The sequence below is a fragment of the Bombyx mori genome, chromosome 10 (genome assembly GCF_030269925.1).
Source record: "Bombyx mori chromosome 10, ASM3026992v2".
NCBI classification, from domain to species: Eukaryota; Metazoa; Arthropoda; class Insecta; order Lepidoptera; family Bombycidae; genus Bombyx; species Bombyx mori.
This window is the reverse complement of record NC_085116.1, coordinates 9,801,274-9,815,376: the sequence shown is the minus strand read 5'-3', so window position 1 is coordinate 9,815,376 and position 14,103 is coordinate 9,801,274. Positions and strand designations below refer to the sequence as shown.

Here is a 14,103-nt window from a genome sequence, read left to right as displayed (position 1 = left end):
CGATAGGTATCCTACCGTGGATAATCGTATTCGAATGCGTGCCTTACTACGCGACGTAAAGTCTCGCATCGCCGAAGTCCGAGATGCCAGATGGTCTGATTTCTTAGAAGGACTCGCGCCCTCCCAAAGGTCTTACTACCGCTTAGCTCGTACTCTCAAATCTGATACGGTAGTAACTACGCCCCCCCCCCCTCGTAGGCCCCTCAGGCCGACTCGCGGCGTTCGATGATGACGAAAAAGCAGAGCTGCTGGCTGATACATTGCAAGCCCAGTGCACGCCCAGCACTCAATCCGTGGACCCTGTTCATGTAGAATTAGTAGACAGTGAGGTAGAACGCAGAGTCTCCTTGCCACCCTCGGATGCGTTACCACCCGTCACCCCGATGGAAGTTAAAGACTTGATCAAAGACCTACGTCCTCGCAAGGCTCCCGGTTCCGACGGTATATCCAACCGCGTTATTAAACTCCTACCCGTCCAACTCATCGTGATGTTGGCATCTATTTTCAATGCCGCTATGGCGAACTGTATCTTTCCCGCAGTGTGGAAAGAAGCGGACGTTATCGGCATACATAAACCCGGTAAACCAAAAAATCATCCGACGAGCTACCGCCCGATTAGCCTCCTCATGTCTCTAGGCAAACTGTATGAGCGTCTGCTCTACAAACGCCTCAGAGACTTCGTCTCATCCAAGGGTATTCTCATCGATGAACAATTCGGATTCCGTACAAATCACTCATGCGTTCAACAGGTGCACCGCCTCACGGAGCACATTTTTGTGGGGCTAAATCGACCAAAACCGTTATACACGGGAGCTCTCTTCTTCGACGTCGCAAAAGCGTTCGACAAAGTCTGGCACAACGGTTTCATTTTCAAACTATTCAACATGGGCGTGCCGGATAGTCTCGTGCTCATCATACGGGACTTCTTGTCGAACCGCTCTTTTCGATATCGAGTCGAGGGAACCCGCTCCTCCCCACGACCTCTCACAGCTGGAGTCCCGCAAGGCTCTGTTCTTTCACCCCGCCTGTTTAGCTTATTCGTCAACGATATTCCCCGGTCGCCGCCGACCCAGTTAGCTTTATTCGCCGACGACACGACTGTTTACTATTCCAGTAGAAACAAGTCCCTAATCACGAAGAAGCTTCAGAGCGCAGCCATAGCCCTAGGACAGTGGTTCCGAAAATGGCGCATAGACATCAACCCAGCGAAAAGTACTGCGGTGCTATTTCAGAGGGGAAGCTCCACACGGATTTCCTCCCGGATTAGGAGGAGGAATCTCACACCCCCAATTACTCTCTTTAGACAACCCATACCCTAGGCTAGGAAGGTCAAGTACCTGGGCGTTACCCTGGATGCATCGATGACATTCCGCCCGCATATAAAATCAGTCCGTGACCGTGCCGCGTTTATTCTCGGTAGACTCTACCCCATGATCTGTAAGCGAAGTAAAATGTCCCTTCGGAACAAGGTGACACTTTACAAAACTTGCATGCATAAGGCCCGTCATGACTTACGCGAGTGTGGTGTTCGCTCACGCGGCCCGCACACACATAGACACATTCCAATCTCTACAATCTCGCTTTTGCAGGTTAGCCGTCGGAGCTCCGTGGTTCGTGAGGAACGTTGACCTGCACGACGACCTGGGCCTCGAGTCTATCCAGAAATACATGAAATCAGCGTCGGAACGGTACTTCGCTAAGGCTATGCGTCATGATAATCGCCTTATCGTTGCCGCCGTTGACTACTCCCCGAATCCTGATCACGCAGCAGCCAGTCACCGTCGACGCCTTAAACACGTCCTTACGGATCCATCAGATCCAATAACCTTTGCATTAGACGCCTTCAGCTCTAACACTAGGAGCAGGCTTAGGGACCCCGGTAACCGTACTCGTCGAACTCGACAAAGAGTTCGCCATGCAACCTAACCCATGAATCAGCTCGCTGAGTTTCTCGCCGGATCTTCTCAGCGGGTCGCGATTCCGATTCGGTAGTAGATTCATTCGCGAAGCAGCTGCTCTTGAGCTGTTAGGTCTCCTTCGGAGGCGCTAGGGTAGCTGTTAGCAAATCCCACCCCTCCTGGCTGAGCCATTGCTCGCCCACCTACCTGTCCTGGTGAAACTGGAAAGGCCTCCGGGCCACCAGTAAAAATTCAATCATAAAAAAAAGAGATGGTTATGATACTTGTATTTTATAACTAGCTGTGCCCGCGACTCCGTCCGCGTGGAATAGCGACTTTGGGCAGCAGACATATATTTTGGTATATAAGCACCGTCATTTGGGTATTTAGATAAATCTAATTTAAAGTTCTGCTTCTCTATATACGACATAGACGTATAGCCATCGGAGATCAAAGCATACAGGTTGCTAGGATTGCTAACATGTGACAGAGCTACATAACCGTGTGACCGAGTTGACTATGTGAAAAGCAGTTAACACTTATATCTACACCCACAACTTTTAGCGTCTGACCTTTATTATCATCACGAAGCATAGGCTCACTGGAAACGCGATCGGTAGTGAGTTGTGCTTCCTGTTCTTTTAGTGTCTCCCAAAACCGGGCAAGCTTTTGCTGTCCGAACCCTCTGAGAGCTCAGACGGATTTCCCTATCAGTAAAGGTCTCAGACTCAAGCGATAGTGCATGGGCCTCGCGATCGGCAGTGAGACGTGCTTCTCATTCTGCAAGTCTCTCCTGAGACTGGGCATTTGCTGTCCGAACCCTCTGAGAGCTCAGACGGATTTCCCTATCAGTAAAGGTCTCAGACTCAAGCGATAGTGCATGAGCCTCGCAATCGGCAGAGAGACGTGCTTCTCGTTCTCCAAGTGTCTCCTGAGACCAGGTAATTGCTCTCCAAGCCCTCTGAAAGCTCAGATGAATTTCCCTATTAGTAAAGGTCTCAGACTCAAGCGATAGTGCATGTGCCTCGCGATCGGCAGTGAGACGTGTTTCTCGTTCTTCAAGTGTCTCCTAAAACCGGGCATTTGCTGTCCAAACCCTCTAAGGAGCTCAGGCGGGATTCCCTATCAGTGAAAGTCTCAGACTCACGCGATAGTGTATAAGATTCACGATCGATGGACAAGCTTGCGTCACGCTGTTCCCTGTTCACCCTAATTCGAGTGGTCTTTTTTTGAGAACAATGTGAACTCAATCGAGATTCTCGCTGAGCCGAAGTTTCTCTAACACGAAACCTCGCCTGACGTTCCTGAGATCTAGTGAGCATTGCCTCATGACCTGCTTCAGATTCCTGTGATCGAACTAATTTCATCCTTTTAGCATTGCTGCTGCACTGGGAGAGGTTGGATCTTTTTCGAGGCATTCTTACAATAAATAGTCCCTACTAACACAACATTGTTTGGTAAACACGTACTTATCATAAAACTAAATTATAAATACTTACAGATTATTATACGATTTAACTTTATTACAGTTTTTTAATTATTAATAACTATGAAGTCGTGTCAACCTAATCTTTTAACTATAGAAAACAAACGTGCCTATGGGTTAATTTATTCATCGAGCCCTTCGTCGCAAGCGACGGGTTCGTCAAGGAAGCAGAAGAAGGCGTGGCATCGGCGCGCTTTGTATACCCGCGCGGCTGCACAGACGTAAACAATCTACAAACGCCCAGCTACGTGAATCTTTAAATTGGCAAAACTTTTTTATTTATGAACCGATTGACATGAAACAAACACTAAATGTTAAGTAAAGCTTACCACATTAACTAGTGAAAACCAAATTTAAATCGGCAGAGCTGTTTCTGAGATTAGCGTGCACAAACGCACAGACAAAGAGATAAACAGACAAAAATTCTAAAAATCATTTTTTTGGTTTCTATTGCGTTCATAAAGCCCCCTATAACAGTTTTCCTGAGATATCTTCCTTGTACAGACAGCGACCAGTTACGATTATGTATTGATAAAATTAATAATTCCTAAATTAATTACGTAGTTCAAAAAATGTAAATGTAACGCACACAAAATCTGTTTTTGTTGAAATGATAATTATTTTTAGATTTAAGAAATATATTGCAGGGACAGTTAGGAGAAATTCATTTAATATGGAAGAATAAACTTAGTATATATACTCTATAAACAGGATTTTATTTAAAAAAATATTTTTTTACGTCTATATTAACTTAATTATTATTATCGAGAAGTATCTTGATTGATATTTATTACAAGGCTGTTTTTTTATTCAGAATCAATTGTATTGATAAATAACACAAGAACATAACATTTTTTTACTCATTAAAAATCACAATTAAATGACTCATTGCAGTTCTAAAACATAAAAAACTCCATGAAGCTGCAATTGAGTGCTAGGTGACACATACTCAGGTTTTTTTAAAATAAAATCCTGTTTATAGGGTACTAGCGACCCGCCCTCGCTTCGCTTCGAAACATTAAATTTTATGATAACCCGCGTTTATTGTCGTACCGCGGGTGACGCCGCGGGGCGATCGGTCTACCGAGCAAATATCACCCGCTCGGTGGAAAATCTTCCTTTCGTCGTTTAAGCCATCCCAAACTGGTGACCTGCAACGGAACAATTGCAGTCTTCACACTTCATCATCAGCGCATCAAGAACTTCGGCTACCACAATTCCCGCATTTTCGCAGATAAAAGCAAGTCATTGACAGTCGTCCTACAGCAATCCAGCATCGCAGCCTCAACAGGACCATCGCAGCCGACTCACCGCGCTTCCTGTTTCTACGGCACGTATCTTCACTTCCTCATCACGACACTACAGTTCAACGCAACCCACGGCCGGATCATCAACGCTTGGGATCACACATCTCCGGCGTGGCAGCTCTGCATCACATGGGACTACCGGCGACACGCACAGCATTCAAGTTCAGTCTCGACTCACGGCAGACTTTGGGCAGCACTGGTGACGATCACGCAGCATTCAAGCGCAGTATCGACTCAACGCAAACTTCGAGCAGCACTGGCGACACTCACGTAGCATTCAAGCTCAGCCTCGACTCACCGCAGGTTTCGAACAGCACTGGCCCTAGCAATCTAATCTCAGTACGGACATCGCTCACCAAATGACACGATCTCCAGTCTCGGAGGGGAGTGATGTGGCGGGTAGCCATCATACAACGCAAGATATTTGACAGATGCTTGAATCTCGTTTACGATATTTTCAAGATAAGCTCGCTTAAGTACAAGTTCCGAACAATAACATTCGGACCGTCGGTCTACCGAGCAAATATCACCCGCTCGGTGGAAAATCTTCCTTTCGTTGTTTAAGCCATCCCAAAAGCATTTAATATATACGTAGTTTTTTCTTCCCTATTAAATGAATTTCTACTAAATGTCCCTGCAATATATTTCTTGAGCTTATAAATAATTATCATTTCAACAAAAACAGATTTTGTGTGCATTACATTTACATTTTTTGAACTACGTAATGAATTTAGGAATTATTAATTTTATTATAAAATATAAGTATCATATCCATCTCCTATGGCATTGTAATGAATAGTATCATTTTAACACGAAAGTTGTACTAAAATATTCTTAGAATAATTAGAAATCACTGAAATTTATTTAAGCTTGTTATTATTCAATATCATTAAAAATAAATGAATTTATTAAAACCGCGCTAATCGTATTTTAACGACTAATTGGCTGTCTTCAATGACATTTTTTGTTGAAGTATTGTTGAAGTTTGTTGAAGTTTTCAATATTTTTTTGATCTACTTATGAAATAATTAGACAGTATAACCTAATTGTTAACAAAACGCTAGTAAATACGCCCATTGCCAGCTGACTGACAAAACCGGCGCATGCGCAATGTAGGCGTGAGGTGATGGTTTGCTGATGAATGTGATGCTTATTAGATATAAAATAATTAATAATTGGGAATTTCATTGTTTTTATGATCGAACAATCACCAATAGTCGTCGAACAAACGATAATTGATCAAAATTAATTAATCTGAGCGATAAAAATAAATATATCTAGTAAGAGAGACCAACTTTAGGGGGATCATTTATTTAATTAATTATAAATAAATAAAAGACGAACAAACAATTTTTACATTCGAGCATTAACGAACAAACGACGAACAAATAATTATAAATATCCGAAAATAAAAAAAGAGGCCAAATTCAGTAAGCCAAAGTAATACTCTATAAATTCTATATCATAAACTCTATTGGAATTTTGGCGGGATAGCGTGGAGTGAAGTTGTGTAATTTGTTTTATTTTGCTATTTAGTGTGTCTTCGGGTTTAAATGTGTAATAGCGGTGGTTTATTAACTGCTTAATATCTGTGAAAGTGCACAAATGTGGGAAAACAAAGCCTCTGGACGTAACTTCTCGTGATCCTCCAAAAACTCCACTGAAAAAATGTCAGTAAATGACCACTATTTTAAGTTAAGATTATATTTCATCCCATATCATCTCATCTCACTTCATTTTATTTCATCCCAGTTGATTAATGTCTCAAATTAATCATCTTCGTTTCATTTCACTCCATGCTAGCATTTTTCATTATAAAAAATGAATATAAATTAAAATAAGACGACTTAAAGGTCTTAGTTACCAGGTCATAAAATCCCATAAAAAATCTTATACCTACCGTACATACCTATATATTTCTAGGTCATTAATGTCATTATTATAATAAAAAACACAATTATTTATGTATGTAGTATGTACCGTATGTATTTAAGAATAATATATTTATTTGCTTATGTGTGTATTTTCTATGTGATTTATAATAACTAGGTAATCAATTTGATGCCCGAGAATAACATTAAAGTTAAACTTGTTTACTATATTTATTTTTCTATGATAAATGGTTAAAATTTAAGTTAAATCATATTTTTATACCCAAAAGCAATTTCGTAGGCTGTTAGTCATGGAAAATACTAATAAGCGTACTCCAAGGTAAACAAATATTATCTCGGACGTAAAATTAGTGTATTTCGTACAGGATTGATAAATTGCTTAAATTACAGTCGTTGTCGAGAATGGGAAAAACAAAGGCGCAATAAATTTAACGATGCCATATCAAAATTAGGAGAAGCAGTTAAAGCAGTGAATAAAGCCAAGGATCCTAGAAGTACAGAAAATGAAAATGTACAGTATCCAAAAATTGAAATTGTTCAACAAGCAATTTTGTGTCTAACTAATTGTACTCAAGAACGAACACAACTCAGTAAGTTAAGAGCATAGGTAATTTTAGTAATCTAAAATTGTAGATTGCTTGCTAAATACTCACTTCAAAATATGATGCCTTCAAAATTTCCTGAGTATAAATTCAGAATTTTATATTTTAAGTGAATAATTATAAGAAATTTATATTTGATAACATTATTAGCAGTACTTCCTGTCTTTCTGGTTTCATCAATAGACCAATGAAAATATTTAAGTTACCTAGTTGAACCATTCTTATTTACAATATGATTGTACAAAACATTCTGGGAAATTGCTGTACAGTTTGGAGCCCCGGCTATCAAGTACACGCAAATAGGATAGGAAGAATAAAAAAATGGTTCCTTTATCACCTTTCATTCCTAATCTAATCTACCTACCTACCTAAACCTCTTTCATTTTATGCAATGCAGTCAAAAAGCACACTATGTATAGTTGCTAACATTGTGTTCCTATATAAGCTTATACATAACATAATAGATTTCTTAGATACACTTGAACATGTTTACTTAAGTGAGCTGTGCTCAGGCAGCCGTTTATGTAATCGGAAAGTTTTCAAACTACTAACAAGTAAAAGTAACCTTAGCCAATGTGGCAGGTAGCCATCATACGATACAAGATATTTGACAAATGCCTGAATCTCGCTTACAAGATTTTCAAGATAAGCTTGCATATATACAAGCTCCGAACAACAACGTTCGGACAGTCAGTCTACTGAATAATGTCACTTGCTTTGTGGAAGATCTTTCCTTTCATCGTTTAAACCTCTCACAGCCAACACTATCTTGTCTGTTGTATAACTTCCCAGACAACAATAGTACATACAACAATAATACATGATGAAATCTAAATATTTGTTTATCACACTTCTCTAATTAAATAAAATAAATTTAAGATCCAAGCATTGAGCTGTACAGTTCATTTGTCTATACATTTTTTTTTATTACACTTTTATTTTTCTTTATTTTTATTTCTCAATTTGTTGAATGCTTTTTGTTAGTTTTTATGTACTCTATTTATCTTGTTTTTGTAATTTTTTTTTATTACTAAATAAATAAAAGTCAGCCTCTGATGACTTTTAACACAAGTGACCTTATGCAAGTTGCATTCACACTCAAAGGTAAATTTGATATTGCATTCGTTTTTTTATTTATTTTATTTGAGTATTAATTTATGTAGATTTATATATTTTTTTTTTAACTTTACACAACGGGATCACAGAAAATATTTAAATAAACAAAATAAAATTGTATAAACAAAATAATAAAAAACCAGAATTGGAAAACTATGTATGAAAAAAATATTTGTATTGCTGATTTCTCAAAAAATCTCACCCAGTATACTTGCAAGAGGAAATAAGATAAATTTGTAATGAGCTAAAACTCAATATTTTTAATATAAATTGTCTTGTGAAACAAACATGAAAATATCAATTTTGAGCATTGTTTTATTAAATATTCAGGATAGTGACACTTATTGAAACCATGTAAAAGCTTTTAAATTATGTGTGGATAAATTTTTAAAACTTAAGGTTTTTGTTGTAATGAAACATACTTTTTTTTCTATATTGTTTTTTCTATAGCATTATAAATCTGCTTACCCTCCTGGAGTGAAAGGCTTATTGAAGCCCATAGGCACAACAACTTGAATGCCACCCCCTAACTGGATACATGAGGTCTAAGTTTCAATTGTGTAGAATAACAGCTGTCCCACCTTTCCCAGAATTAAGCAGGGTAATCCAGCAGATTCACTAGACGCACTACCAATAAAGGCTTTTCTATCATTGTAATATTGGAGCAAACTTTATGCCTTCTACTTGTAATGTAACCGAAAAATATATATGTATTTTTTTCTGGTGGTAGGACCTCATGTGAGTCCGCACGGGTGGGTACCACCACTCTGCCTGTTTCTACCGTGAAGCAGTAATGCGTTTCGGTTTGAAGGGTGGGGCAACTGTTGTAACTGTACTTGAGACTTTAGAACTTATGTCTCAAGGTGGGTGGCGCATTTACGTTGTAGATGTCTATGGGCTCCAGTAACCACTTAACACCAGGTGGGCTGTGAGCCCGTCCACCATTAAAAGCAAAAAAAAAAAAAATGTATGTATGTTACGGCCCATTTCATAGTTTCAAGGAATCATTTCGCCTAAGTTCCATCAAACTATAAAAAGGGTGGTGTTACCACTGCCTGTGAACTATTGTAACCAGTATCAACCATTTATTTAGCATAACATAAGCCGCCATATGCTTGCGTGTCATGCATTATGTGCTAATTAAAGTATATTTAAATTTATTAAATTAAGTTTATAAAAATACTTATTTTTTTCAGAAGCAGAGATATTAGCTTTACAAGTCAAGTTGGAAAGTGCAACTTCGATCAAAGGCGACAGTAAGGACGCTTGCGCCCAAGTGCTTATTCAAGGAGAGAAAAGAGATGTGTCCACTCAGGTCTTCATTGGTGTTAAAAAGAAAGGAAAAAGTACGTATGATTTAGTTTTAATTATCTACTTTGAAAAACGATTTCAAGCAAAAATGATTATTCCAGTTTTTGAGAAGATAAAAATTGGTTCTAAACGAACCTTAAATAAGTTTCACCTCAATATTATTACGTAAATATAAATTAAATATAAATTGTTTCATTTCAGATAGCAAATATGTAAAATTATTAATGTTGCAAAAGTCAAAAAAACATACAAAGAATGAAAAGTTTTTGACCGCCACAACAACTACTGAATCAAGATCTCTACCTAAGCAAATTTTAAAAGAACAGAAGATCTTACCAAAAATAAAGCCTGCATTAAAAGGTATTATGTGTGAAGAATAAATTTAGAAGAAAATTGCGTCCTCTAGATTTTTCATTTATTACACTAGATGAGTGGATGAGCTTACAGGCAATCTGGTACAAAGTTGCTGCCGGAGACAAGATCGAAATCTCTAAGACTCAATTGCTTAATGGCTATCGCAGTAACAACAGCTAGCAACGCGGCACATATCCCAGCGGACTGTTAATTCATGCTACCACTAGTAATTACGCAAGTTATACCAATTAATTCTAATATTCGATACAATAAATGACTTTACAATAAAAAAACTTTAATTTTTTTTCAGCTCCAGACAACACCATTGTGGTTCTACCCGCAGCACCGTATATTTTTCCTCAGAGGCAATTGCTGTTTCCATCAATAGCACCCGCATTTGTTGTCGTAAACCCAAACATTCCGTCAACGAACAAGCCATCAGTACCGGTGGTTACCAGACACAACAGCGACATTACAAAAACAACAATGGTAAACATTTTACCGATATCCGCGTATTCACGTCCTTTGTCTGCGAAAAATAAAAAAAGTATTGTCAAATTAAAAAATAACAATAATAAACGGAATATTAAAAAAAACAGACCTGTAGAAGTGTCTAAAGCTTCTACTGATAAAGATCAACCTAAAACTAATGAAATGAAAACGCTATCTGACCATAAACCAGACAATGTAGAATTAGAAGCATTAACATCTACTGAGAATATATCTCAGAAAGTAGCGAATAATTGTGAACTCGCAAAACCATTGGGTGATGATATTCAAAGTCATAGTCTAACACTAAATGAAAATACTGAAAAACCTAATTGCCCTAATCTAACAACAAAACAAGCAAGCCCTGCATCTACCCCAACTACAACTTCTCTTAAAGAGACGGTAACACAAGCGAATATTGATTCAATTGTAACAACAGATAAATCAATAGAATCGAAAACGAACACGGAACCCGTTAATGATACTAGTATTGTAAACATCGAAGTTCCCGAAAAATCGACTACAAAAGGAGACAAAGAAAGTAAATTGCCAAATATACTAGAAACTTCGTTGTGCGATGGAACTGTCGACGGCGGTAACGCTAGATTGGAACTGGCCGAAGAATTACTCGCCGCATCACCCACGGCCGCGTTCTTAATGTCTTTCCCGTTAGTAAGCGGTAATAGGGCAGACAGTCCCGCTGAAGATGCTCAAAGTTCCGTACCTATTGCTCCCAAAGAAAACAATCAGAGACGTCGAGAACCAATACAGGAGCCTAGTACGTTTTTCGACAAGCACAACGTAAATCTTAACAAAATCAAGCCAAACAATAAAGCGACCATATGCGAACAAGAAGTAAAGCAAAAACCAAATCCAGCAATCAAAGAGCTCCAACCCCCTAAAACAACTAATATAGCAGTATCGACGGCAAACAACGAAAACCCTTTCTTAAATTTAAGTGTCCCATCCATAGTTTCGACTAATTACACACCAGCCGACCCGACATTTGGAATAGAATTTGATTGTAATATGAATAAAACATTACCAAATCAAACGACGACTTACAGTAACAACTTATTCTATAAGGGGGATCCCTTTAGTTCCGTAAAAAATGCTATTTACAGCACAAGCACAATAACTTCCACGCACGAATTTAATAGCCTCGGTCTTTATCCTTGTGCCATGGAAAAGTACACTTCGAAAAGTAAATCCGACTTCTCGAATGTAGACGAAAACCTCATGAAATTGGGCTCTGCAAGACTAACTTACGATATTGACCTGGGTTGGTCACATAAAGGCCTTGATTTCGTTAACTGCACAACCAATAACGCTACGTTCAGTAAGGACATACTAACAACAGTTTCGGCGCCTTGTTCGACGACGTACAATCCGTTTAATCCAGAATTCCATATCCCATTGGTGTCGAATGCAAAAGAAAACATAACAAACAAGGGAAGTTCCTTTGTAGATACAATTAGCAGCCTTTACTCGCAACCCACGAATTTATGGACAGAAGAATCGCCGTTTTACTCAAACAATGGTGGAACTAAATCCTTAAATTGCAAACCACAGTACTTGCCTACAGATCCATTACAAACCATTCCGAATGCTAAAGTTAATGAACCGAAAATTTACGACACGAAAGTTGGAGAGGCGATTGTTAATAGTAATAGTGTCAAGCCCATTTTAGGAGTAAATTTGCCGGAGAAATATACGAAGAAATCGCCTAGCAAAATGCACATCAATTGGATGACATCTGAAATAAGACCAATGCAAAATTATAATCATACGGCTGAGACGAAGGACATTCAAAGAACGGCTTACAATCAGTTGGATCAAAAACCAACATATAATCACACAAATAATAACACGAAAAAGCATGATTATCACGATGGCAATTATTTTCCCATTACAATGCCTAATTTCCCCGCTCAAACAACTCAAGAAGAATTTCAAATATGGCCTTCAGCAAGACCCCTCGGTACGACTGAAATCAGTATAGATCCTCCGCCCATTAATTTGCCGACATTAGTGGGTGACCTAGCTCTTGGTCCTCATGAAAAAAAGAAGAATATGGAGGCCATAAATAAATTGCAGCCACAGAGTGACATGCAAAACTGTGGGAATTTCTTATCTGTAACTCAACTCATGAACCGCTCTAACGAAAACATGAATACCCGCTATCAGCCACCGATATTTGAGCCGTCAAAAACGGTGAAACAATTTCCGATTCGATCAAACGATCAAAATTTATCACATTTCAGTAGTGAAAATCGTAAAAATGCCGCGGCCAGAATAGAAAACCAATTGCCCCAGCACGGTTACGGTTTTAATGATCACAAAATAGTGAATTCTTACGAGAATAATAACATGGTATCGTATACACAAACAAAACCCAAGGCAAACAAAAATGAAAAAAGCAAATCACAAAAAAACAATTATTCAGCCGAAGCCTTACTCAGGGGTGGGAGCTGTAATCAGAAAATTCAGGACATTAGTAGTGCTAAATACATGCCATCCTCTCAAAAATATAACGAGTTTAATTCGACCGTAGAAACTGGTGTAGCACAAGTGTCTCACTTCCCGCCGATCTTAGATTACACGGAGAATACGTACCAACAACAATTCCCTGGCACTAATCTATACAACGCTACAACGAACACAATCTCGAACTCTTTCTACAGCAACTTCATGCAGAATAGCGGCAACCTCATGACTGGGAATTACGCAAGTGGCCCTTTTCCCGGTGATTTTATTGACTACAACCAACCTACAGAGTGTCACAATTACACAAGTCATAAATACGAAGATCTGAAAATGAGAAACAGTTCGAATTATCAACAAGAAAAACTGCCGTCAAATTACAAGACTTCCAGGAGGGAATCGGCTACGAAACATAAGCTAGAATGTTCTAAAAAAGAGACCAGTAAAAAATTTCAAAGTAAAAGAACCAAACTCAATACTGAAACGGAAGAATGGAATGATTCCTCTCATTTATTGTGGCAGAATAGAAATTCCAACAAAAGACATGCGAATTTAATGCCCGAAGAACTTCCATTTACAAACTATGTGAGTAATCAGATGGCTTCCCAGTATCAATCAGAGTTCCTAAATAGTCATCTTGTTACTTCGAACGTTCAAACCATGGGGCATAATGTGGACAGAACTTTAGCCAGTTTTTCGGGAACATCTCGGGCCAATTTCAATCTCAGCACTATATTCCCTGAAATAACCATGGTAAGTTTAATATTCTTTTCTTTTAAATGTTAAATTGTATAAAAAAATTATTTATTATTAATCTCTTTTATTGCAGAAGGTCCAGTCGTGATAAACGAGAAAAGACAAAATTCGAATTATTATTATAATAATATTACATTCGTACTGCATACAATGAAGTTAAATATTTCTAACTAGTATTAATAAAATTGTTACGTACTATTATATTATGGAAATGTATTTTATTATTTGTTACTCAAAATGAATTTTATATTGTATTAAATATTTTTTTTACTAAAACGATCAATTTTAATTCGGTTATTTTAAAAGCATTAAAACGAATTCAATTTACCCAAAATTGGATTTAGTCTGCCATCCCCACCCACTGGGATCGAGCTCGAGCCACACCGAGCTCGCCTAGACAGTTCATTC

The 14,103-nt window shown here is 38.3% G+C and overlaps 1 protein-coding gene across 2 annotated transcripts; it reads left to right on the top strand.

The window, feature by feature from the left end:
• Nucleotides 1-6,214: 6,214 nt before the first annotated feature.
• LOC101745993 (uncharacterized) lies at nucleotides 6,215-13,971 on the top strand. 2 transcript variants are annotated; one of them, XM_062670601.1, is made up of 6 exons: nucleotides 6,215-6,361; nucleotides 6,974-7,173; nucleotides 9,498-9,647; nucleotides 9,814-9,972; nucleotides 10,277-13,692; nucleotides 13,769-13,971. In XM_062670601.1, the coding sequence occupies exons 4-6, from the start codon at nucleotides 9,837-9,839 to the stop codon at nucleotides 13,781-13,783; spliced, it is 3,567 nt and encodes a 1,188-aa protein (XP_062526585.1). In that variant the 5' UTR covers nucleotides 6,215-6,361; nucleotides 6,974-7,173; nucleotides 9,498-9,647; nucleotides 9,814-9,836; the 3' UTR covers nucleotides 13,784-13,971. The 2 variants fall into 2 exon arrangements, with proteins under 2 accessions (XP_062526585.1, XP_012553009.2); XM_012697555.4 differs by lacking the exon at nucleotides 6,215-6,361 and adding an exon at nucleotides 6,574-6,902.
• The last annotated feature ends 132 nt before the right edge of the window (nucleotides 13,972-14,103 follow it).